Raw genomic sequence first — 26,285 nt, 5'->3', positions numbered from 1 at the left:
GCGTTTCTTGTTCACCGAACCCTTGTTGATGGAACGTCAGGAGGACGAAGGCTCCTGGAGAAGGCACCTCCCTCCTGCTGGTTCTCATGTGTGTGGTAACTGCAGACGTCTCGATCGGGTGACATACATTCTTTACATTATCAGGGACCGCTGTTAAAAAGTGTCCTGGCTCGTGATTTCTTATCGCCGCTGGTGTCATTATGCTTGCAGGCAGTCGACTGGCGATACGGAATTATCGTTAAGGTACGACTTGACGTATTTATCATCGGCTCGAGTGATAACGGCAGTTAGGGGAAGTGGGGTTGGGGTGGAGGGGAAGGTTCTAATACAGGAGGAGCAAAGTTTGGTGAGGTGTCCCTTCTCCTCCGGTTAAGGGAGGTTTTGGTTGTCTTGCGGCGGTATCCCCGGGAAATTTGTTTTGCAACCCCCCATGCTCCTCCTGCGAGCGGTAGCGCAAAAGGATTACAGGAGGTCGTGGCTGCCTATTGTTCCTCCCGCCGTCGTTGTTCATCCAGGGGCTCACGCGTCCTCCACGGGTGGAGAGCGGAGCTGCGCCCTCAGGCTTCGTTTAGGATGTGTGGTGGTGGGGGCGCTGCTGCTGACGAGTGAGTGAACGCTGGCGGGGGCGTAGTGTGCGGAGCCGTGAGGTCGGTCGGGAGGAGGAGGAGGAGGAGGAGCGACCCTTGTGAACGGGTCGTCCGGGCAGACTCGTTGCGTCCCTAAACAAAAGAAACTTTGTAAACTCTGAAAATAAAGTGAGTTTCTGTAGAACTTTTGTATCATCTGAAAGGTCTATTAAGTAGGTTACGCTTGGCAAAGTGGTAGGGTTTAAGGGTAGCCAAAGGGATACGTAGGTCATTAGATGAGAGAGGAAAAAGTTGTTTCTTACAACCATAATAACTGGAAACCCGGCGGTGTCTCTCGGTCCCGCTAATGGGCCAAGACGGGAGGAAATTTCTGAAGTTTTAGCTGGTTTGAGGTCCCGGGAACGACACCTCTCTCTCTCTCTCTCTCTCTCTCTCTCTCTCTCTCTCTCTCTCTCTCTCTCTCTCTCTCTCTCTCTCTCGCTGGTGTGGGAGGAGTGGTGCTGTGTGTTGGGGGTGGTGATGGAAGGGACGGGAGCGGGGAGTTGGAAAGCTTCGTGGAGAGGAGGGGGAGGGTGGGGAGGAGGAGGGAGGAGGGGCTAAGCGTGACGAAGTTTGTCTTAACCGTCGGGTTTATCTCTTCTGTTCTTTGGTTATGTATGGACGACGCACCGCCGATTCCCGGAAGATTGTTAACCCTTCCATTTAGCACGATCCTAGGTGCGATCCTTGGGCGCGACGGCACGATCCTCGGGCACGACGGTGCGATCCTTGGGCGCGACGGCACGATCCTCGGGCACGACGGTGCGATCCTTGGGCGCGACGGCACGATCCTCGGGCACGACGGTACGATCCTTGGGCACGACGCTACGATCCTCAGGCACGACGCTACGATCCTCGGGCACGACGCTACGGTCCTTGAGCACGACGCTCCGATTCTTGGGCAAGACGCTACGATTCTTGAGCACGACGCTCTACGATCCTCGGGCACGACGCTACGATCCTTGAGCACGACGACACGATACTCGGTAAAGACACTATTCTCTTGGAGAAAGACGTAACGTCCTTGAGCACGACGTTACGATCCTTGGGCACGACGCTACGATCCTTTACGATGGCCACGACTTAGTTAGGTCGTACTTAACTAAACCTGATCCTCAAAGGCCCAGGTTGAATGTTGACGCCATCACTATTCATGGCGTCATGCCATCGTGGTCACAGGTTCAACGTGGTGTAAAGATGTCAAAAAAAAAAAAGAAAAAATAGTCCCCTGACATTGATGTGTTTGTTGATGGCAAGTGGTGATTAGAATAACAGCAGGTCAACAGCTCTTGTTCCTGCGTGACTGAGAATCTAATTGGCCCCGTCGATTGTGTCCGGTGATGGCCGGAACAAGGGGTTGGGGTGGGGTGAGAGGAGGTTCTGGTTGGTGCGGAACGATCTCTCGGTTTGTTTACCCCCTCAGGAAACTCGCCCGGCAGCTGAGGCGGCCATTATCCTCTGGTGTGGAGTGCTAAACACAGGGTACAGTTTCCCCTTCAGTATCACAAGGACTAGGCTGGCGAGAGTCGCCTCCTCCCTCCCACCTTGTGTTAACCACTGCCTCCCTCCCTCTCTTTCTTCCCCCCCCGGCCTTCAAAGGCCACTTGCCCCTCTCCCTCTCCGCGATTTCATTCTTGGGATTTTGGCGCGCGTTCAGGAGGGGGGGGGAAGAATATCTTTGTTGGTCGCCCGGCTTGTTTGACCGTGTTCGTGCCGGCGGTGACACGCGCAGAGCTGCTGCCACGGGTGGAGAGGGTTGAGGGTGTGTGTGTGTGTGTGTGTTTAAGGTATGGCAGCCATATTGTCTCAGATATTTACCGCCTTCCAATATGAATTATGATTTACATATGTATATGTCATTCAAATAGTATTAGCATGTGGGAAAAATAGGTAACGGTGTTTTACGTTTATATAATGCTAAAAGAACGTCAAACTGTGGTAGAAGTTGTAATCCTAAAAGAACGGCAAACTGTGGTAGAAGCTGTAATCCTAAAAGAACGGCATGCTATTTTGGCCTAGAGGTTTGGCCTAGAGTATTTCTTGTTGGGTTGCCACTGCCGTGGGGGATGTGCTTGATGCTGTCAGGTGTTTAACCACGCTATTTGTCTCTGTTTCAGGACAACACACAACGAGTTGGAAAAGAACAGGTAAGACAAGTGGACCAGCCTCCCAGCTAACCTATATTTTCTCAAGCAGGCCAAGCCACTCCTCTTGATCATATATATATATATATATATATATATATATATATATATATATATATATATATATATATATATATGTTATTGTTACCCCAGGATCTCTTTCTGAGAAAGGACCTTGGTTTATTTACCCAGGACCTCTATGTAATGGCTCCTGTAGCCCAAGGCTGTGCTTCTTGCAGTAGCAGGGAAGTGTGGGCTTCATTAAAGTGTAAAGTTCTTTGACGAAATTCAGCTCCCGGTGATACAGCCTCTTCCAGCCGACCTTTCCCGTGCGATGTATCCTTGTGCAGGCATATCCCGGCAACACACACACACACACACACACACACACACACACACACACACACACACACACACACACACACACACACACACACACACACACAACTCACACACACACACACACACACACACACACACACACACACACACACACACACACACACACACACACACACACCAGAATTTATAGGGTATACCATATTAGTATAGTTAGATGATAAAGGCGACATACACACACCAGAATTTGTAAGGGATGACTTATTGATATAGTTAGATGATAAAGATGACGAATAATATAACGTCATGTGGGAGGATTTTAGACATAGTGTTGGATTGTATTCCTGGTCACCAGATGTGTGAGGGAACCTTGTAAGGGCAGGATGTGATGTGTTCTGGATGGGTGTAAGGGCAGGAGGTGATGGGTTCTTGGTGGATGTAAGAGCAGGACGTGATGGGTTCTGGATGGGTGTAAGGGCAGGAGGTGATGGGTTCTTGGTGGATGTAAGAGCAGGACGTGATGGGTTCTGGGTGGGTATAAGGGCAGGAGGTGATGGGTTCTTGGTAGATGTAAAGGCAGGAGGTGATGGGTTCTGGGTGGGTGTAAGGGCAGGAGGGGATGGGTTCTGTGTAGGTGTGAGGGCAGGAGGTGATGGGTTCTAGGTGGGTGTAAGGGCAGGAGGGGATGGGTTCTGTGTAGGTGTGAGGGCAGATGATGGGTTCTGGGTGGATATAAGGGCAGGAGGTGATGGGTTCAGGGTGGATATAAGGGCAGGAGGTGATAGGTTCTGGATGGGTATAAGGGCAGATGATGGGTTCTGGGTGGATATAAGGGCAGGAGGGGATGGGTTCTGGGTGGATGTAAGGGCAACAGATAATGGGTTCTGAGTGGATCGAAGGGCAAGAGGGCATGTGATCTGGGTGGATGTTCCCTCAGGAGTGTGGTGGGTGGCGTTGCTCCGTTAACATGGATGAGGGCGGGAGGGGGTCACCTCCCTGGGTTATGTTTAGTGCATGTTGCGTAAAGCGACACAGTGTTGTGTGTGTGGAGCCAGATTGCTCGCGTGTGAAGGTGTAGCTGTGCGTATTTAGAGAGTCACTTTATCTTAGGTTGGTCTTCCGTGCCCGGTTAATTGGTGCCGGATAGTACTGTCTGTATTCGGTTTATTCCGGTTAGTGATGTATTTCCGGATATTTTTTTGTCTTGGAATTCAGTGGAATTGAGTGGGAGTGATGTGTTCAATGCATGCTGAGGGTAGCGTATTGAGCAGGTATTGATTCGGTAGGTTTTAGTATTGTATATTTACGGGTGCAAGTGTGTTCGCTGATGACGCCGTAGAGGTGATGGCAGATTCCCACACTGCGCTCACCCTGGCCATATGTATATATGAATATATCTGTCAAGGAGTAGTAGTGACTATTCAAAACAGCTGTGAGTATCTCGGTAATACGGAGGTAGAGGACGTCATGCATTAGTTTTTATGGTAAGAAACTTATTTTGCTTTGTGTACATAACAGAAGGCATAGATGTGTTTTTTTTCTATGATATTCGTGACCTGTGAGCATACACCTAGTTATGCCCAGTTTAGATAGTGATTTGTTCAGTGATTCAGTATTCCTGGAAAACTAAGCCAAGTTTTATGTAGTAGTGGGTTTTGGTAAGCCTAAGGTCGGAAGTTGCGCTGTTTATTTCTTTCCTTAATCGCTAAGCTTTGGAAATCTTGATTAACTGTCTTTTGCCCGTCATAACACCTGCGACCTGACCCCCTAAATAAAAGGGAATTTATTTGTGTTATACCACAAAAAATCGTATGTCGTTTTCTATTACTATCTTGTCATGTTCCACTCAAGGTCTGGTCTTGACGAGCGGGACTTGATTGTGTTCTAGGACCTTTGACAAAGAGAAGGAAGGAAAAAGAAAAGAAAAGAAAAAAAAAGAGACTACAACGAAGGATATATTTCGTGCAAATCTCATAATTGCGATGTTCATTAAAGCTGTGGGTGAGAGAGAGAGAGAGAGAGAGAGAGAGAGAGAGAGAGAGAGAGAGAGAGAGAGAGAGAGAGTTGAAGACCTCCTGCTCCTTTGTTAACATTATAAATGGATTAGCAGCTGGTGCGGTATGTGGTGGTGGTGGTAGTGGTGGCGTCATGTCGTGTGGCCGTCGTGGACCTTCGGAGAGTCCCCCGTGGACGGTGCACCGCACGCATTTCATGCATGTCCACCCACCACGCCAACCCTCCCCTCCCTCTCACCTCTCCCCATGTCCTTGTCATGCCATTCTTGACCGATTCCGGGAAAGTGATAACAGTGGATATTGACTGTGGTGGGTAAAGTGAGGACTACACTCAATGCTTCGCTGGGAGGACTACACGCTCGTGTTTTGGACGCGAGCTTTGGGCGTGCTTGTGGGTGATGGACGGCATGATTCTTATATGCCTTAGAACAACTTCCTCCCCTCCCAACACACACACACACACACACACACACACACACACACACACACACACACACGTGTGGCAAGATATTCATACTGTATTTGAGGTCCGGCGTCAGCCCAGGAATCTGTTGCTGTTTACCACATAACAAGAGATGGATTTTTTCCCACGGGTTCAGGCGTGTGTCGAGTGTTCCGAATTCAGACACGGTTATATATATATATATATATATATATATATATATATATATATATATATATATATATATATAGAGAGAGAGAGAGAGAGAGAGAGAGAGAGGTCATAGTGATGCGCATGATAACCATGATGAAAAATGGAACATGATATACGTAATGCACTTTCGTGTATAACCTCATCCTTTTATACACTTGTATTATTATTATTATTATTATTATTATTATTATTATTATTATTATTATTATTATTATTATTATTATTATTATTATTATTATTATCATTGCTATGATTATCATAACGGCGGGTCCGCCTTTCTCGGCGATTCAGTTGGGGGAAGAAGGAGAACGGGGAGATTTTAATTGGACATGGAAGGAAGAAGCGACAAATAATTTGAGCGATGGGTGCCGCTGCATGCAGGAAGGGGAGAGGGATTTGCACGGGATAGAGTGAATTGGAACAGTGTGGCGTACACTTGTGGACTTGGTGTCAACGACTGACCCAGGGCACGTGAAGCGTCCTGGGTAAACCATGGAAAGGCCTGGTGGGGGCCTGGCTGTGGGGAGGGGGGCTGTGATTCCGGTGCATTACGCGTGACAGCTGGTGAATGGATGTGAGCGGATGCTGCCTCCTTCGCGTCTGTTCCTGGCGCTATCTCGCTAACGCGGGGGAGGTAATCAGAAGGGTTGGGAGGTTAGTGTTGGAGGTTGGGCTAGTGGAGCAGCGGGCGTTACTATGGCTAGTGAGCTACGGGTTGATGACATACTGTTTGCTTCCATGAGGCGTAGACCGTTCACCCCCTAGTAGTTAGAGTAACTGATAATTCACACACACACACACACACACACACACACACACACACACACACACACACACTGGCCGTTTTCTGTGGATTGAATGATGTTGGGTGGGGTTGGGGGGTGTTAATGAGGGATACTAGCGAAGATGGGCAAGGTGAGAGTACCGGCGCTACGCTGGTAAGGTACGGGTTGATGACACCTGGTAACTTCCGTGAGCCGTGGCGTGGTGGCGTTCCCCGCCCGCCCCCATAGTAGCCACAGTTAACTGGTAGTCGTCACACACACACACACACACACGCACATACCCGTTTTCTGTTGGCGCCACTGGAATCTCCTGTTACACGAAATGTTCTTTGTTTACGTTACTCGTGGTAATGGGTTGTGCTTGGCTGTGTGCAGCAGCAGCAGCAGCTGTGAGTAAGAGACGTCGACTTCGCATATGTGTGTGTGTGTGTGTGTGTTGAACGCTACGTACTTGCGGTAAATATGAAGCGTTTAGCGTCGTGAAGACCTGATGGTCCATCATCAGAAATGTTGCTGTATTATAAAGTTTTGATGTTAGTACGAGACAGTGATATTGCTGCTGTTAATATGGATAACATTTTCATCGTTTGTCGTATAATGACTCAGGCCTGTGTTAATGGTCGTCACTTTTCATCTGTTGGATCACCTGATGATTTTCCTTAGGCAAGCGTTTAGCTAGGTTACAGACTCTTAACCTAGGATACGTTAGGTTAGGTTGCATACCTAACTTGTGCTAGTTTAGGATAGGCTAGGTTGGGTTTGGTTAGGTACAGACCTAACCTAACCTAGCTAGGTTAAGTTAGGTACAGACCTAACCTTAATCTAACCTAGCTAGGTTAGGTTAGGTACAGACCTAACCTTAATCTAACCTAGCTAGGTTAGGTTAGGTACAGACCTAACCTTAATCTAACCTAGCTAGGTTATGGTAGGTACAGACCTAACCTCAATCTAACCCAGCTAGGTTAGGTTAGGTACAGACCTAACCTTAATCTAACCTAGCTAGGTTAAGTTAGGTACAGACCTAACCTTAATCTAACCTAGCTAGATTAGGTTAGGTACAGACCTAACCTTAATCTAACCTAGCTAGATTAGGGTAGAAAAAAAACTTTGGGGGTGAGGGGGATTGAGCTGGAACACCCAGTTGACACCATCTCAGAGTAGAACGCTTGGGCCTGACCTTAGCATGAGGGCAAAACTTTCTCACAGGTTTACCATTACTGTACGTGGTACTTGTCCACCATCATATCCCTCGGTTTGTCCTGTGTATGTTGCGATTTGATATCGCCAGGTGTATTATATTCCATACATGGAGGACAATACGTGGCCCTATGATAACACCAGGTGTATTGTGTTCCATACATGGCGCAAGTATTATATCCCATACATGGAACACAATGTATCGTGTTCTTGGTGCTTTTAAGAATCGTGTCCTTTCGCGTCTTATTCATATCTATGTCGTTTCATTCCGCTGATCCTACGTTTTGTATCTCTCAGCGTTCCCTCATGCGTTTCGGTTGGTGTATTTCCACTCGGTGTTCCGGCGTTGATCACCCACCATGTGTTCCTCCATGACAGCACACCTGCCTGCGTCTCCTCCAGCGTCTCGTATAAATCCAGACTTCGGGGGAATACTATGGACGCGTACTCGTTTCCGCCATAGATGACGGTGTTGCTAGCATCTCTCCCCTTTCTACGCACGATCCGCGGGCGGACCTTTCCGTGTCGTGTGGACTGTATGTATGAAATATGAATGCCTACCTCCTCCCCTCGAGCTGATTTCATTATTTACGAATTCCCCTCCCCCTCTCCCCCTCTTCCTTATTCTGCCTGGCGTGAATTTTAAACTCCTGTTTCTCCGTATATATTATATAATCACCATTTCGTCAGTCGCGTCCAGTTAATAGGCACTAATCGTTTTTATTGTCCTCGACGTGTTTCATGAATATGGTGGATCTCTAAACCGACAGGTGTTTGGGCTTGTGGTCTGCCCGGCCCCTGCTCGCCCTCACTCACTCTCTCCCACCCTGGCTGGGTAGTCATTTGACATTGGTCACCAGACCCTTTAACACTGTAAACAGTCGCTGCTATCAGTCCCTTATCACTGTGTAAACAGTCCGTGCTATTATTCCCATTAACACTATAAACAGTCGTTGCTATCAGACCCTTATCACTCTCTAACAGTCGATTCTATTAATCACTATACCACTGTAAACAATCGATGCTATCAGTCCCTTAACACACTGTTTACAGTCGATAATACTGTAAACAATTTATGCTATCAGTTCCTTTTACACTGTAAACGTCGATATTTTCAAGGCCTTAACACACCAAGCAGTTACTACATTCTTAGCGTGAACAGCCATAGATAGTATGGTTATATAACCACCCCAGCACGATTTCCAGATTGGTCCCATCATGACCAGTTGTGTCAGGTTGTTCCACCGGTGCGTTCCATAGGCCAGGTTGCTATTCCACCGGTGCGTTCCATAGGCCAGGTTGCTATTCCTCCGGTGCGTTCCATAGGCCAGGTTGTTGTTCCACCGGTGCGTTCCATAGGCCAGGTTGTTGTTCCACCGGTGCGTTCCATAGGCCAGGTTGTTGTTCCACCGGTGCGTTCCATAGGCCAGGTTGTTATTCCACCGGTGCGTTCTATAGGCCAGGTTGTTGTTCCACCGGTGCGTTCCATAGGCCAGGTTGTTGTTCCACCGGTGCGTTCCATAGGCCAGGTTGTTGTTCCTCCGGTGCGTTCCATAGGCCAGGTTGTTGTTCCTCCGGTGCGTTCCATAGGCCAGGTTGTTATTCCACCGGTGCGTTCTATAGGCCAGGTTGTTGTTCCACCGGTGCGTTCCATAGGCCAGGTTGTTATTCCACCGGTGCGTTCCATAGGCCAGGTTGTTATTCCACCGGTGCGTTCCATAGGCCAGGTTGTTGTTCCACCGGTGCGTTCCATAGGCCAGGTTGTTGTTCCTCCGGTGCGTTCCATAGGCCAGGTTGTTGTTCCACCGGTGCGTTCCATAGGCCAGGTTGTTGTTCCACCGGTGCGTTCCATAGGCCAGGTTGTTGTTCCACCGGTGCGTTCCATAGGTCCACCAGTTTTCCTGGTGGTGATGGTTGTTCACCCCGCGCCCCACAGCATTCTCGTTCTTGTTCCGTTCCTCCCCTTTCCCCCCTTCTATGGTGTGGGTGATCCTACGCCGGATCCCACGTCCCCCTACTTCCCACAGTAGCTGTATGCACCCCTCTTGTTTTGCGTTTTCACTCTCTCATTCTCCCCTGCCTCGAATGATTGGCTAATCACCCACGTATTGGCTCTCCCCTCTCCCCATTCCCTTTCAAGATGTTGCCTCTTCCCCCCCTCCGCCCACTCACCTTTCCCCTCCCCCATGCCAGGGTGTGACGACACCACAGTACCCTGGGGCCGAAGTGGGTTCACCGCCGCCACCGACCTTTGGGAGATGCAATACAGAGGTTGATGACACGCTGCTATGAACACGTTGGCAGAGGCCCGCGCGTTGCCATCCAACGCCACGGGCTGGATTTTGAGCGCGCACGTTGGATCAGTGTCGTGCCTCTTTATCTCTTTTTACGCTGTCCCCTCCTCGGCAACAAGCACACGGTGTGGCTGCAAGGCTGTGAGGGTTATTCGGAGAAAAGGTTCACACCTGGATGACACACTTAACGATAAGAATGTTAACTTCGTGTGGATAAAAAGGATTGCATCAAGGGCGCGATGTTTTTTTTTTTCATTAGAAAGTTTCATATATTATCGTCTTTTTTTTGCCCCTTTGGTAGTATCGTCTGTTCAAGCGTCATCAGTTTAGTAAATGAGACAGTTATTGATCATAATTGCCTCCCTGAGTGTCGGGTCCTGAAGTAGTAATGTACTCGTACATTTGACGAGTCATCGTACATCAGGCAGCCTGTATCATTCTACGACGCAGACCCTGGAGATATGTCATCCCGTGGATGTATCATTCTCTCGGTAAAGCAAGAGTATATCAGGGATAAGTAGCTTTTATTAATAGAATTTATCAGCCATGATGAATGTTTTGAGAAAAATCAGCTGGGGACGTCATTTTAAGCCAGGCACCCGCCATAGCGGGGTTTGTGTCTCTAGGGTCAGGGAGGACGCCCCAGAGATAGAGTTGTCGTCGTAAGAGATCTCGCCTGCTCTAAATAACATTGCAGACTTGTCTTTTCGTACGTGTATATAATGCAGTCTTGGAACGAGGGGGAGATAGACATCTCTGACCTAGAACGGGGGTGGGGACGAGTAAATCTCCCTTCCTTTGCCTAGAGAAAACAAAACGCCACAGGAAGTCGTCGCCTTCCACTCTAAGGTTGTAAGATGGCATCGCCGGGAGGCTCAACGGCGCGATGATCTTGTGGACGTGGCCCGACTCCACAAGTCGGTCGAGTACTTACTTGGCGGGGGTGTATTTTTCTCGTTCTCGTGAGGGGTGGAGGGAAAGGGGGGCGGCAAAGATTGTATATATAATTCTCTCGTGTCACGCGTCTTGGTGCGTCAGAAAAAAAAAAACGAGATATATACACCGGAGTAAATTAGAGTGATGCAGAAAAAAAAAAAAGAGGTGATGTTGAATGTGAGCTATGTTTTGGGTCTCCTATCTGCGGCCGGACATCGCACGATTTTCTTTTTCTCTAAACTCTCGAGGAAAGTTACACCATCTCATTTGCATAACAAGTGTAAGAACGGTAAACCTTTGGCGATGGTGGCGTGGCCTCGGGCAACGTTGTGTGCGTGGCTTTGGACGACGGAGACGTGGCTTAGTGTGTATCTTCATGGATGGACTTGTAAGGGCAACGTAAGTGGACGTGACACGTACGGCTTTAGTGACACGCCTCGAGGGCGATGACCTGGTATAAGGCGGCGGTGTGGGTGATAGATTGGGAGGCAAGGACATGGTGGTGTAGGCTGGTGTGCTCGTGGCCTGGTGGATGAGGACGTGGTATGTGATGGTCTGATAGTGGCTGGGGAGGTGAGGACGTGGTGTAGACTGTTGTGCTCGTGGCTTGGTGGGTGAGGACGTGGTATGTGATGGTCTGATAGTGGCTGGGGAGGTGAGGACGTGGTATAGGCTAGTGTGCTCGTGGCTTGGGGCGTGGTGGGTGAGGACGTGGTACAGGCTCATGTGGTAGAGACCTGGGATTGATGACGTGGTATTGGTCGGTGTGGTAGTGGCTCGGGAGGTGATGACGTGGTGTAGGCGGTGGCTTGGGGCGGGAAGGAAACCTGGCGTGGAGGCGATGTCGGTGTGGCCTTTTGCCGCAGGTGTCATTCAGTGTCGTGGCTCAGGTCAAGTTGTTTGGGCCGCGTTGCCTGGGGCGAAGTTACTTACGCACCGTTGTTATTTTTTTTTTTCTCTCTTTCAAGTGGTATCTCCCAAAATTGATACCCTCACCCCACCCTTTATTTTCAACGCAGACTCTCTCTCTCTCTCTCTCTCTCTCTCTCTCTCTCTCTCTCTCTCTCTCTCTCTCTCTCTCTCTCTCTTACGTAGCAAGGGGCGTAGTTCTGTAGGTATTCGGGCGTCATCTCATTTGAAATATGATTTGTCTGGCTTCTGTTGTTGTGAAAGTCGTGCGGTAGCTGGTAGTCGTCCGCCTCCTGTTGGAGAGAGAGAGAGAGAGAGAGAGAGAGAGAGAGAGAGAGAGAGAGAGAGAGAGAGACGCGCCGTGATGCAGCAGCAGCCGGCAGGCCTGCTGCTGCGCCACATAAAGTGGACGATTTGGATTGACCGTGTCTCACACACCCTTGCTCCTCTCCCCATTAGCTCTCTCCACTCTGAAATGTTGTTCTCTGTCTCTCTACACGTAAGAGAACCTTTTTTTTTTCATCTTCAAAATCTATCGTCATTTGATGACCTGGGCTTTGCCATGGTTTCCACCTGGCGTATAGGGTGGGGGCGTTAGTAGTGTGTGTCCATCTGTACCCATCTGGTTGGGCGAGAAATTGCCTTTTTTGATTGGTGGGTAATCGTATCACGGTCGGTGAATGTTGTTCGGAGCGACGATTTTGCTTCGTTCAAGAAGAATGTGAATGTGTTTAGGAAAAAGAAAGAAAAAAAATGAATGGGATTTGATTTTCAACTTGTTAATTGTTGATTTAGGATCAGTTTGTCATTATGATGGTATTGATGATGTATGGGCGTGTGGTCTTTGAGGAACAGGAGGAGGTGTGGTGGTGGTGAGTCACGGGACTGTTGTTACGCTTACTTCATGAACAGGTTGTCTCTCTCTCTCTCTCTCTCTCTCTCTCTCTCTCTCTCTCTCTCTCTCTCTCTCTCTCTCTCTCGGGAGTAGGACGGCTCCCCTGGTGAGTCAGTTGCCAGATGGGTGAGGTACTTGGTGAGTCAGTAACCAGGTGGGTGAGATATCTAGGTGAGGCAGTAACCTGGTGGTTGATCAAGGTGCTGGGTGAGTCAGTAACTGGATAGGTGTGGTACCAGGTGAGTCAGAAGCTGGCTGGGTGAGGTATCAGGTGAAGTACAAGGTGAGTTATTAGTCATATGATAGGGGTACCATGTGAGTCAGCAGACAATAGGATGAATTGCCATGTTAGTCAGTAGTCAGCTGGATGAGGTACCAGGTGAGTCGGTAAGAAGGTGGATGAGGTACTAGATGAGGCAGTAGCAAGGTGAATGAGTCACTAGGTGAGTTAGTTGTCAAGTGGGTGAGTTACCAAGTGAGTTATTTGCCAGAGGGTTTAGTCACTAGGTAGAGGTGGCACCGCTTAAGTCAGAAACCAGTTTGATGAGGTACCAGGTCAGTCAGCTGCCAGATGGACGACGCACCCCTATCCATCTGTAGCCAGATGGATGGGGGTACCGAGTCATTCTGTAGGCCGATGGATGAGGCGTCAGGTCAGCCAGTGCCCAGATGGATGAGGTACTAGGTCTGTAGCCAGATGGATGAAGTGCCAGGTCAGTCTGTAACCTGGGGGATGAGTTACAAGGTGGTAGGAGGCAGGACGATGGTTGTACGCATGTTGGTAGAGCGACTCTCTTACCCTTTTCGACAGAGGTGTTCCTCGGGGTTCTGTCCTGTCGCCTACTCTCTTTTCCTCTCTCTCTCTCTCTCTCTCTCTCTCTCTCTCTCTCTCTCTCTCTCTCTCTCTCTCTCTCTCTCTCTCACCATCTGACCTGTTCACCCTCACGCTTGTGGTTCCTTCCTGCATGGCTTCAACTCACTTTCCCTTCCATTGATAGTCGTTCTCTCTCACTCTCTCAACATAATGATATAATTATCTCCTGTCTTAATTTGGACCAGTGCAGGATCTCTTAATACGGAAACAGCAATTTAGTTAAGTTCATTAATGCCGAAACGTAATTTCTACATGTCTTTTTTTAGATGTCATTCGCCTCTCTCTCTCTCTCTCTCTCTCTCTCTCTCTCTCTCTCTCTCTCTCTCTCTCTCTCTCTCTCTCTCTCTCTATCTGTCTGTCTATCTATATCTATGTATTTATGTCTGTGTATCTATCTATCTATCTATCTATCTCTTCGTTCTGTGTCGTTGATTCTCCTGGCATCACCTCTTCCACTTTTCCCTTTCTGGAAGTCTTTCTTGATGCTACTGTTCTCTCACTCTATTCTGGAGGTATGATCTCGTCCCATGCTTTCGGAGCTGTGTGTGTGTGTGTGTGTGTGTGTGTGTGTGTGTGTGTCCCATCCTCGAAAGCTTGGAGCCCATGGCAACGCGTCTTGACATATGCTATCCCAGTTTGTGTGTGTGTGTGTGTGTGTGTGGTGACCGGCCAGATGAGGATTGATCATTATGATCATGCCTTTCCTCGAAGAGCGAAGCTGTGGAATTCACCTCCTCCTCTTCGTCTTTCCCTCTTCCTCTTAACATGTTAGTTTTAGAAGTCAGGTTTATATATACACCCGAGGCGCTGTGATCGATTTTGTTTTGTTATAAACATGATTTTCTGATCATTCGCGATAGCCATGAGGGGAGTAATGTGTTTTGCCCGTGCCATATCGGTCATTGTAAAAACAGTGGATGAGGTATACCAGGTGGGTCACTAGCCAGATGGATGGTACCAGAGGAGTCTTTTTTTTTCTGGTGGATGAGGTACCAGGGGAGTCCGTAACCAGATGGGTCACTAACCGGGTGGGAGGTACCAGTTGACTCAGTAGCCAGATGAGGGTACTAGGGGAGTCAGTAGCCAGGTAGGAGGGTACCAGATGAGTCGGTAGCCAGATGAGGGTACTCGGGGAGTCAGTAGCCAGGTGGGAGGGTACCAGATGAGTCAGTAGCCAGATGAGGGTATTAGGGGAGTCAGTAGCCAGGTGGGAGGGTACCAGGTGAGTCAGTAGCCAGATGAGAGGTACCAGGTGGGTCAGGAGCCACATGAGGGCGGAGGAGCTGCTGCACCTGCTAAATAAAGGTTACGGGGAAGGAGGCAGTTGCGCCATCCACAGGATCTCAGGTGGAGGCCATTCAAGATTGTATTACACTCACTCCTGCGTATACGCATTGTGTGTGTGTGTGTGTGTGTGTGTGTGTGTGTGTGTGTGTTTAGGAGGACGTAGAGCCGGGCCCTGCCACCAGATGGCACGCCCCGCGGGACTCGAGCGTTTAAACCATCCAGTGTCCACTACGGACTCCGGGTATCGAATACGGGACAGCTCCGCATGCCCCACGCCAACCGCATCACCAGTGAACCTAGAAGGAATTCAGGTTTCACTGGTGACGTAAAAGGGCGCATCCTCGTCCTCCTCCTCCTCCTCCTCCTCCTCGGCTCGGTCCTGCTGTTAGTGATTCGTCGCCTCCCTCCCCAAGAAATCTACGTATTACGTCACGGACTATTATTAATGCAGGAGGGACGGCCTCGTAAGCGTGTACGGACGTGAGACGCATTATGTTCAATTAAATGAAATGATCTGTATTTAAGAATGGTTGATTATGTTTTCGCTCGTAAGGGGTTTGAGTGTGTAGCAGATGTTAGGGGGACTTGGACACATGGCAACAGCATGCCCCAGTGCCAGTATATTCTGTAACATTATGCCCGAGCGTGTGTGTGTGTGTGTGTGTAATCTACCTTTGACCTCTCGTACTGCTATCAGTGCTGTGTCCTGTTCCACACACACACACACACACACACACACACACACACACCTCGGTGTATGTGTAGTTTGCCTCTCTATACACGTGAGGGTAATTCGAATGTAAGCAAGATGTTCTGTACATATGTAAGGCACATTCTAAAACTTGCTTTGGTATTACGTAGATATGGTTACCTATGTTGCTGTCAGCACCACGTACTGTCATGTAATTACGTGTTATGTGTTTGATGTATCCTTTTGGGTCCTCGGGGCCCACCTGTCCCACTCCTTATGTCCATGTATTGTACCCGCTGTACGCTCTATGCTGGCCTCCACCTGCCTACACCCCCCTCCTCCCTTAGATATATGCCTTCACCCATACACTCACTGAAATGCCTCGTCTGGGTACGTCTCCGTAGACGATAAATATTTTAAAACTAAGATTAAAAACGCAGCACCTGGTGCTGCATTTGTGGGTGATGGTGTGGACGTGCATTTATGTGTGTGTGTGTGTGTGTGTGTGTGTGTGTGTGTGAGAGAGAGAGAGAGAGAGAGAGAGAGAGAGAGAGAGAGAGAGAGAGAGAGAGAGAGAGAGAGAGAGAGAGATAACTAGGTTGAACTTGTTGGGGGGTGGGTTTAGGGGGGGGAGGGGAATTACGGTGTTGGGTCCCTGGGGGAGTTGGGGGGGCGGGGGTTTGACGTGTGTCGTGTGTTATAATTACTAATTAGATCTTTAGCACGTTGAGATGTGTGGCACCTCGAGAATGTGGGTTCGAAACTGCCACATGATCTAGTTGTTGGTCTTCAAGCGAACGGGGCTAGAAGTGTGTGTGTGTGTGTGTGTGTGTTACTGAAGTATGAAGCATGAAGTAGTTTGTCTTCAGTGTAAGTGTTTTATGTGTGGTGGTTTAAATGTATGTTTGTGGTGTTTGCAGCTGTGGAGTTGTGGTTCGTCTCGCGGAGTGCAGTGCGCTCACGTGGGTCTTATAGTGTGTCATTAGCGTGCCTAAGTAGCCTTTACAGCAATTAGTAATGCGAAAAAAGAGGCGAGGGAGGGAGGATGGGAGGTGCGATTAGTTATGTGATGAAGGGGGCTATTTGAGGTGTGTGTGTGTGGGTGGGTGGGTTGTTGGGTGGTTAGGGAAGCAGCGGTTTTGAGGCCAAGTCTGTGGACTGGGTTTAAGGAGGGTGTACGTAGAGGGAGAATAAGAGGGGGTAGTAAGTGTATGGCATGAGCAGTGGTAAAGGGATGAGAGAGAGAGAGAGAGAGAGAGAGAGAGAGAGAGAGAGAGAGAGAGAGAGTGTGTGGTAGAGAGAGAGAGAGAGTGAGTGAGCATAGGCGGTGTAGGGAGAGTTAGAAAGACAGAAAATAAGAGAACAATAAATGGTCGAGAGGATGTGGATGAAACAGTGACGTAAAAATAAGTGTTGGGACGGTATCACTTATGCAGCAGACGTACCGGCTGACCCACATACGAGGGTTTTAACCCCAGGCTCTCGTATGCTGGATGCCGAATGTGGATTTCTCAACCCTCCCCCCCTGTGTCGGCACCGCACTCCCTCCACAGGTTTCCTGGAAGCCCTGGAACTACCGCGCCATGGCCTTCCTCCCTACCCCGGGCCCAGCACAGCCACACATCCCTCCCTTCTTCCCTTCCTCCTCCCCCCCTTCCTCCTCCTCCTCCTCCTCCCTCCAGCATTTGGGGTCTAAAAAGTATGGTGTGTGGAGGGGTTTAGATGGGTAGGGGAGGGGGGACGTGGGGTCAGCCGGGTGGGGGAGGGAAGGAAGAGATGATTAGCTGGTTACGTTGTGGGCTTAGCAGAACCAGCATTACTGAGATTATATATATATATATATATATATATATATATATATATATATATATATATATATATATATATATATATATATCGTATGTATATTTGCGTGTGTGGATATGTATGTATATACATGTGTATGTGGGTGGGTTGGGCCATTCTTTCGTCTGTTTCCTTGCGCTACCTCGCTAACGCGGGAGACAGCGACAAAGCAAAATAATAAAGAAAATATATATATCGTATTTCCAGTCGATTTGATGGATGTATTTTTGCTCTTCTTGTTTACCGTTATTTTTTCACCATTATTGTAATTATTATTATTATTACTATCATTATTATTATTATTATTATTATTATTATTATTATTATTATTATTATTATCATTATTCAAGGGTTCGTGGAGCTTCGAGGCTGCTTTGCAGTCAGTTAACCGGGAAATAATGGATTCCTTTGGAGTAAGTTCTTCGACCGAGATGTGTACTCCGATGATACAACCTCGCTGATGGCGTCTCTTCACTCCCGCCGTACCCACAAGCAGGCTGAGGCCGGTGACTGCACTGTGGGGGTCTGTGTCACAAAGACCTCTGTAATCCTTTTTTTTTTGCGCTGCCGCACACAAGGATGAGGAGCATGGGGTGCACAGCAGCAGACTTACGGATCGGTCGGAGTCGGTTCGTTGATCCATCATTCGCTCATACATAAGAGGGATTTTCGCTGCAAGAACCCAGATGTTCATGGGAGACGCACGTTTAATGAACAGGTTCAAGCAGTATATATGCGTGAACAAGTCATTTACCAACCGGTATTTTAAGGCGAGTTTGCCGCAGAGGTCGCTGCCCAACGAGCGGAACGAACCGGGTTCGATTGGATCCTTAGCGAACAAAACCGGCGTAACTCGAACTCCCAAACCCACCACCACAATCCCCTCTTCAAGTGCATCAGTGAATCCGCTCTTTAGTTATCTTACCAGCGCTCACACGGTTGTACCCCGAGTTCGGTAATACTCGCCTACACCACGATTCAGCGCTGTGCCAACTTGCCGAGTCATTAGCGGGTGAGGTAATCAGTGAGGCAAGTGCATTCAGATAGCTTCGCCCGCCTCCCTGGCTTGAGGAGGAGTCGGACACCCGGTCGTCGCCCATCCAGAGAGCCACCACTGGGATTTGCCAAGTCCCTCTGTCCTGGAATTCCGGCGTTTTGGGGTCTCGGGCATGGGATGGGATGGGAGCAGGCTCTCCCGCCAGATGGCTGAGTGCTCAGGTCGGCCCCCAGCCTAATGTAATTGGTCGATTAGGAAGCAATCAGGCCAGCTAGACGGATTAGCCAAGCTGGTAGCTCTCACTAACGAGGCACGGACGAAGGTACTCGTCGGGGGAAAGGCGGTTCTGTGGGTCGGTACTGTGCTGGTTGTCTGAGCGCCGACATATTGATTCATATGGGCCTAGGCGGCTATATGGTCCTCCTTAAGCATGTCGGTACGACGCTCGAACGCGTCGGTACGGCCATAGAGCACGTAAGTATACGACCATTGTAAACTTCAGTACGACCCTAGAGCAAGATGATACGACCCTTTTAAGAATGACTTCAGAAGTTACATCCTACCCAGTTGTGGCCAAGAGTCGTCCTCAGATCGCCTTGTGCTACAGGGTCGTACCTCCACCATGCTGAAGGGATTAGATATATCAAAGAGGTAACGCACCCATGTTGAGTGGACGTATGCCACAGGTACAGAGGGACGCCGGTATACCTGGCAAGTTAAGACAACAGTAAGGGGGACCCTGGCGCGTGTCACATTGGGACACGGGCGCGCCCACGTAACACAGTCGTGGACCACTCAGTGCTCTGTACTTTTGACTATATGAAGCACAGACGCGGGGGCAGTGGGACTTGGCTGTGGGACATCGCATCGAATACCTATTAACTTCACGCGCCCTCTAAAGGGTCTTTTATACCTCAGCTGTTGAGTGATTGAATATCCCGAACTGATTGACTTTTCACACCCTGGGATTCGCATGCCTGAGTATTAACCGTGTGTGCCAGACAGCTGCGAATACATCTTTTTATTTTTTCAGTCGTGCATGATGGGCACCACATCTTTGACGTCGCTGATGAAAGCTGGGATAAATCACTTGCCAAGTTCCCCCTCTCAGACTATTTGTGGCCCCACTTCTAACCTTGACTTTCAGGGCAGTAACCAAGAAATGCGGCTTATTTTTACACAGCCAGAGCTAGAGAGAGAGAGAGAGAGAGAGAGAGAGAGAGAGAGAGAGAGAGAGAGAGAGAGAGAGAGAGAGAGAGAGAGAGGATGGTTGCGACAAGCACACAAGGCCGTGCCACATTCACCCGACATGCTCTACCCCATGGATGGGGCAGGGTGTGGGAACATTCACATAATACCCTGATGTCTCTACCTTCACTCAACATTCTCCCTAGTGTTTTTAAAACGTACAGACAAAAAAAAAGAAAGAAAATAGGCTTCAAGGACAGAAACATTCGTTTCTTTAAACACATCTCAGGTTGCTCAGACGCCCTTGGCGCTTGCCTTCCCCTCCGTTACAGATGTTTTTGTCTCAGGTTTTGGGACTAAACTAACAGTGGACCTTGTGTGTGTGTGTGTGTGTGTGTGTGTGTGTGTGTGTGTGTGTGTGTGTGGGATTACCCAAATTCTGGCTGGTAATCCCTGTGTTACTTTAGTAGCCGTGGGTCGAAGCCGACCGAGCCGGGCTGAGGTCGGCGGATATGATAGGTTCATTTGAAGAGTCAAAGGATGAGTTGGAGCACCGTTTGACTACCAGGGGGCCCAGCCAGTGTATGTAAGGGACAAATCGTAATTGGCCCTTCTGGATAATCCCGAAACTCCCATGTAGCGTAAGTTCTGTACACAGGCAAGAACTACGTATTCATCTTGACGAGAAGCATCCAAGGTGTATGATTGAATTTTTTTTTCTTTTTTGTTGTTTGTCGTCAGGAATTGTATCGAAGGCTGTGAGTTTATATGTTCAGGGGGACTTTTGATTGTCTGTTCCTTCCCACCTGCTGCTCGTACCGTTAAGTGGCGGCGTTGTAGGTATGTCGAGGAACAGAGGGTGTTCAGGAAGTGGCTTCTGAACATCCTTTCGATTGTGATGTTCCTTTGGTTCAGTGGTCGTTGACGTAGGGAGGTGTTGAAACGTACGGACTTGCGCGTTTGGATGGCTGGTTGTACGTGACTGCACGCCATCCTTTAACTCAAGGTTACTTATGGGGTACGTTACGTGTACTCTGGTTTGCACCAGGTTTACTTGTGTATGTTACTTGTGCTTTGGTTTACACCAGGTTTACTTGTGTATGTTACTTGTGCTCTGGTTTACACCAGGTTTACTTGTGTATGTTACTTATGCTTTGGTTTACACCAGATTTACTTGTGTATGTTACCTGTGCTCTGGTTTACACCAGGTTTACTTGTGTGTGTTACTTATGCTCTGGTTTACGCCAGGTTTACTTGTGTATTTTACTTGTACTCTGGTTTACACCAGGTTTACTTATGTATGTTACTTGTGCTCTGGTTTACACCAGGTTTACTTGTGTATGTTACTTGTGCTCTGGTTTACACCAGGTTTACTTGTGGTTTACATAATTCGTACTGTGGTTTACATCATTCGTACTGTGGTTTACGCCAGCTGTACTTGACTTTCTTTACCTCTCTGTTCAGGGTACAAGTTGCGTGAGTGCTGGGGGAAGAGGAGTCGAAGCTTGTTCTGTCTCTACAGCTTGATTTACAGCTTGACCTCAGCTCAGGCTGCTGCAGTGGTACGCCTGCCCCACTGTGTTTACTGTAGCTTCTTGCTCTTACGAACTGGTGTTTATGGGCAGCTGTTGGCGAGAGAGAGAGAGAGAGAGAGAGAGAGAGAGAGAGAGAGAGAGAGAGAGAGAGAGAGAGAGAGAGAGAGAGTGAATTTATATCTATCACTTTTTTATAACTAAAGATCCACCATCAATTTTTTTTTTCGTTACATTTTTCCATTTTGCTTTTCTCACCATTTTTTCCACCACGATTTTGCAGTCTTATTGATTTCTGAATTGGTGGGCAGCAACTCGTATGATGGGGAAATGAGCGGAATATGGTTATCTTGCCTTATGTTTTCCTTTTTACGATGGTTTCGGAGGTCTTCTACCCCTACAGCTGAGTCTGGCACCTTTCCTTACCTTACCTTACCTTACCTTACCTTACCTTACCTTACCTTACCTTACCTTACCTTACCTTACGATGGTTTCGAGGTCTTCTGCCCCCACAGCTGGGTCTGGTACCTTACCTTACCTTACCTTACGATGGTTTCGGAGGTCTTCTACCCCCCACAGCTGGGTCTGGTACCTTACCTTACGATGGTTTGGGAGGTCTTCTTCCCCCCCACAGCTGGGTCTGGGACCTTACCTTACGTATACCTTATGATGGTTTGGGAGGTCTTCTACCCCCCACAGCTGGGTCTGGGACCTTACCTTACCTTACGTATACCTTACGATGGTTTGGGAGGTCTTCTACTCCCCACCGCTGGGTCTGGGACCTTACCTTACGTATACCTTATGATGGTTTGGGAGGTCTTCTATACCCTCCAGAGGTCGGGCCTGAGACCAGGCTACGGCGTTGTTCCGGTGGTCTACCAGGCTGTTGGGGGCCGCGGCATGCAGGCGGGCAGGCAGGCAGGCCTACTTTAACCACGTGAGAAATGCATCCACGTGTGGATGTCGTGGCCTCAGTCAAGCCACCATACAGACAGGCAGATAGACAGAGGCAGAAGAACTGACACACACACACACACACACACACACACACACACACACACACACACACACACACACACACACACAAGAACAGCCACTCCTGTGTTTTTTCTATTCGTGTGTGTGTGTGTCGGCCTCGTCGTTGTACCTTTGGAATGAACTGAGTTGTGGGTTGGTTACTTCACCTTACCATGCTGGCCGGCCGGGACGTCTTGGCGATGATGATTTCCATATTGTAGTGTAGTGAGGTGGGAGAGCATGGGAGGGGGGTAGTTGTGCTGCTGGAGGGGAGAGAGAGAGAGAGAGAGAGAGAGAGAGAGAGAGAGAGAGAGAGAGAGAGAGAGAGAGAGAGAGAGGAATATGGGGTAGCAGTTTTTCGTTCTTGATGCTCATATTGAATATGCAAATGAGGACTGTCAATGCTGGCATCTCATGGATATGGATAGCTTTTTGGGGGATAATTTGTGGCGTTTGGTAGGCTGGGAAGTGCGGGTTGGTGGTAGGGTTGTGTTGGTTGGTAGGGAGGTATGGTTGGTGGTGGTGGGGCTCGACTGGTTGGTAGGGAGGTGTGGTGGTGGTGGTGGGGCTCGACTGGTTGGTAGGGAGGTATGGTTGGTGGTGGTGGTGGTGGGGCTCGACTGGTTGGTAGGGAGGTATGGTTGGTGGTGGGGCTCGACTGGTTGGTAGGGAGGTATGGTTGGTGGTGTTGGGGTCGGACTGGTTTGCCAGGAAGTTTTTAGTCTGTGCAGAAATGTTGATGGCTGGTACGGGTAGCGGTGGTAGGCGGTGCTGGGGAGGGAAGATATGTGGTAGAGATGATCCTTGGGGGTTAGGTGGTCATTGTTGGTGGTGAACGGTAGCTCTTGGATGGATGGTGAATGGATGACTTGCATGGCTAGGGGGGTTGGGGGGATGAGTGAGAAGGGATGTGGTGTGTCGGAGGGCGCTGCTGGGATAGTAGGTAGCGAGAGACTATGATGTCTGATGATTAGGTTTGGGATATATGCAGTAGGCAAGAGTGGGATGGGTAGTGATGACGTAGGTGGGAAAGGAATGTCGGGCGGGGATGGGTCTGGGGGGTTAGTGTAGGGATGTCGGGATTGCACTTGGGATGACCGGTAGGTGCTGTGTTTTATGGTCGGGTGGTCGGGATTGATTGGGTTGGGGGGGTTCCCTTTTGAGGGCGTGGATAGATGCTGGGCATTGCCTGGAGGAGTGGGTGTAGAGAACGCTGGTGGAGTGGGTGTAGAGAACGCTGGTGAGGGTAGGCAGGAAGCGAATAGACGGATGGATAGGTGGACAGGGCGGGAGTTGAGTGGTGGGATGGATAGGCGGAGGTGGAACACTGCGGTGGTGCTGGGGGCGGACGGGGATAGTGGCGCCCTTGACCGAGGCAGCGTAAGTAAACTGTTTACTCTGAGTCGTTGAACGCTGTTGCTGCGCACACACACATCCCTCCCCCCCCGCCCACCCTTGGCATCCAGACGCCCATGTAGACTGCTGATGCTCCCTGCTTCTCGGCCTCCTGCTCCTCCTGCTCCTGCTGTTTGCTCTTTCTTCTGCTAGAGAGCCCCCAGGTAGAGTAATGGTGTGTTACTTCCATAAGCAGAGGAATAAAGGAGCACGGAACTGTATCTTTGGAGATGGGTGTTCCGCGTCACCACGCACATAGTGAAGAGAATGTCTCTCTCGGGAGATGTGTGAAGGAATCATTACGCGCCTTGAAAGCTAGAAGGTAGCTTCACGAACTGGAGTGCGTTTCAAGCTGTTAACGCTGAGGCGGCGGGAATAAAAACTGAAAAGAGGAAGGGACTGAAGAGGGGGATACAGGAGGAGGAGGAGATGGGTGGTTTGGTCTCCCGTCAGACCGGGAGAGTGGAGTAGTGAGGAGGGGCTGTGGTGCAGCAGCAGCAGTAGTAGCAGCTAGTAGAATAAACCACATCTTAAGGCGGGACTTTAGTACCAGCTTCAGCCCTCTTCCCCCCTCAACTCACCCACGACAGAGTGAAGGAGCGGGTTTCCTTGAATAGGGGAGAGTTACTCCCACTCGCCAGCCAATTTGTCCTCCATTGTCCCTCCTTTTTTTTCCTTCTTATAAGTCCCCGGGAGATGGTGGTGGTGACGGTGAACGGCGGCGACAGCGTCCGGACTGACGGGTTGAGTGTGTCAAGTTGTTCTGGTGCAGACGCCCTTCCCCGTCTGTCGCTCCTGCTGCTGCTGGTGGCACGTGTTGTATTCTTTTTCTTTCTAGCGGGTAGTTCGTATTAGTTTTGGTGGTGGTACGTGTTGTGGTCGTTCTGCAGGCGGTACGTGTTGTAGTTGAAGTGATGACAGTGGTTGTGTGTCACTGTTGTGGGTGCAACTGGGTCACAGATGTGTTGGTAGACTGTATTCAAGTTGTGGTGGTAGAGAGTGTATTCGTGCATATGATGTGATTGTGAGGGGGTCTTTATGAGACTGTCTGTAATCGTGTTGTAGCGGGTGTTGTAAATGGGGGGGTGTTACTGCATGTAGCGACCCTCACGGCCGTTGTGGTAATGTAGTTGTTATTGTGGCGGTGGTGGTAGCTATGATAATGTTGTGGATGTAGGTCTAACTCTCTCCCTCCCTCACATGGCGAGTCGACCACGAAAGATCGGTGCCACTTTCGGGGTACGTTGACTTGCCCAAGAGGTACGAAGGCTACGGGTAGGAGGGGGGGGGGGTTGCTGTACTCGAGGAGATCCCGTGTCAGTACCGCTACGGGCACTGGACTCCCGTCCTCTACCAGCATACTTCATTTATTTTTGTTTTGTTTAGTCTCTTGCTACCGACGCTGTGGACGCCTGTGATGCGCTAGGCTAGTCTCTGCGGCCTTCTATCATCCCCCACACATCATCCAACACCGTGGATGTGTCCCAGAACCTTTCAGTGATCATTTTTGTCATCCGTCACTTCGTTTTCTTTTTAAGGCGTGTGTGTGTGTGTGTGGGACTTCAGGGGGGTTACGGGATGGGGGGAGGGATGGTTCCTTTGGCATTTCATCTGGTGGTGGTGGGTGGGTGACGTGGGTCGGTGGTATATCTGGACGAATGGTTTCAGTCTAGACTTTCAAAAAGGTTTAGTTTAGGCTCACACCCGTCGATATAGGAAGTGGAGGGACGCATCCATGTGAGTTTATTCTATTTTTTTTTTTGTACTCAATACCTTCAGGTCACCCACTGTTTATTGGCAAGTCTGTTGATTTCTTTTCTCCAAATATCTGCTAGTCGTTCTTTTTGAAGCTGCGGCATTATAGCGTTCAACTTTTCGTTGAAGTGTACGTATGTCAATGTGAATGTGTTTCTTTATATTTTGTATTGTTGACCGGGATAGACATGTTAAAGTTTACATCTCGTGGATGTATATACCTTTTTTTTTTCCTACCTGGATAGACACGTGTGTGTGTGTGTGTGTGTGTGTGTGTGTGTGTGTGTGTGTGTGTATTTATGTCTACTTATTTTTAACCTGGATTGACTTCTTAAAGTAAACATTCGTGTACGTGTGTACCTATTTTAACCTGGATAGACATGCTGAAATATAGAATAGTGTGTGTGTGTGTGTGTGTGTGTGTGTGTGTGTGTGCCTATCTTTAACCAGGATAGACAAGGCGCCTGTCAGATATCCTGCGCTTCTGTTGTATTTGTGCGATGATGATGAGCTTCATTTTTATGGGAGTGGGGGGGGGGGAATAAGTAATTATAAATTGTGATTACACGGAACAAATCGTTGAATATTCATATGTAGCCGTTGCTCTTGACTGTATCCCTTAATGACACTGTTCAGGGATATTTATAGTTGACGGTGTTGATAGAAAATTTTACATTTTTCTACCCAGGGGAAAATGGAATGTATTTGAAGGTTCGTTCCGGCGAGTGATGTGATTGCCTGTGTTGTTAGAATGAGACTTTTGATTCGAGGCAAGCGTCGTTGGTTCGAAGCATGGCTTCGTGACACCCTAGTGGTCTGTGAGAGCACTGGGGATGAAAGTAAAGTCCCTTCCACGATGCACACCGCAGATACTTTTATCACAGATCAAACAGACATGACTGCATACGT

General features: G+C 49.0%; 1 protein-coding gene across 5 annotated transcripts in view; it reads left to right on the top strand.

Annotated features, from left to right (window-relative positions):
• LOC139763143 (max dimerization protein 1-like) overlaps positions 1 to 26,285 on the top strand; it is a 618,467-nt gene that overhangs the window by 77,851 nt on the left and 514,331 nt on the right. For all 5 annotated transcript variants that reach the window (XM_071688871.1, XM_071688879.1, XM_071688850.1 and 2 more), the window contains exon 3: positions 2,744 to 2,773. In XM_071688871.1, coding sequence (XP_071544972.1) covers positions 2,744 to 2,773 — 30 coding nt within the window. The remainder of the gene's footprint in view (positions 1 to 2,743; positions 2,774 to 26,285) is intronic.

This window comes from Panulirus ornatus, chromosome 3, assembly GCF_036320965.1.
Source record: "Panulirus ornatus isolate Po-2019 chromosome 3, ASM3632096v1, whole genome shotgun sequence".
Taxonomy (NCBI): domain Eukaryota; kingdom Metazoa; phylum Arthropoda; class Malacostraca; order Decapoda; family Palinuridae; genus Panulirus; species Panulirus ornatus.
The sequence above is the reverse complement of the archived record's forward strand: the minus strand, read 5'-3'. Positions and strand labels throughout refer to the sequence as shown.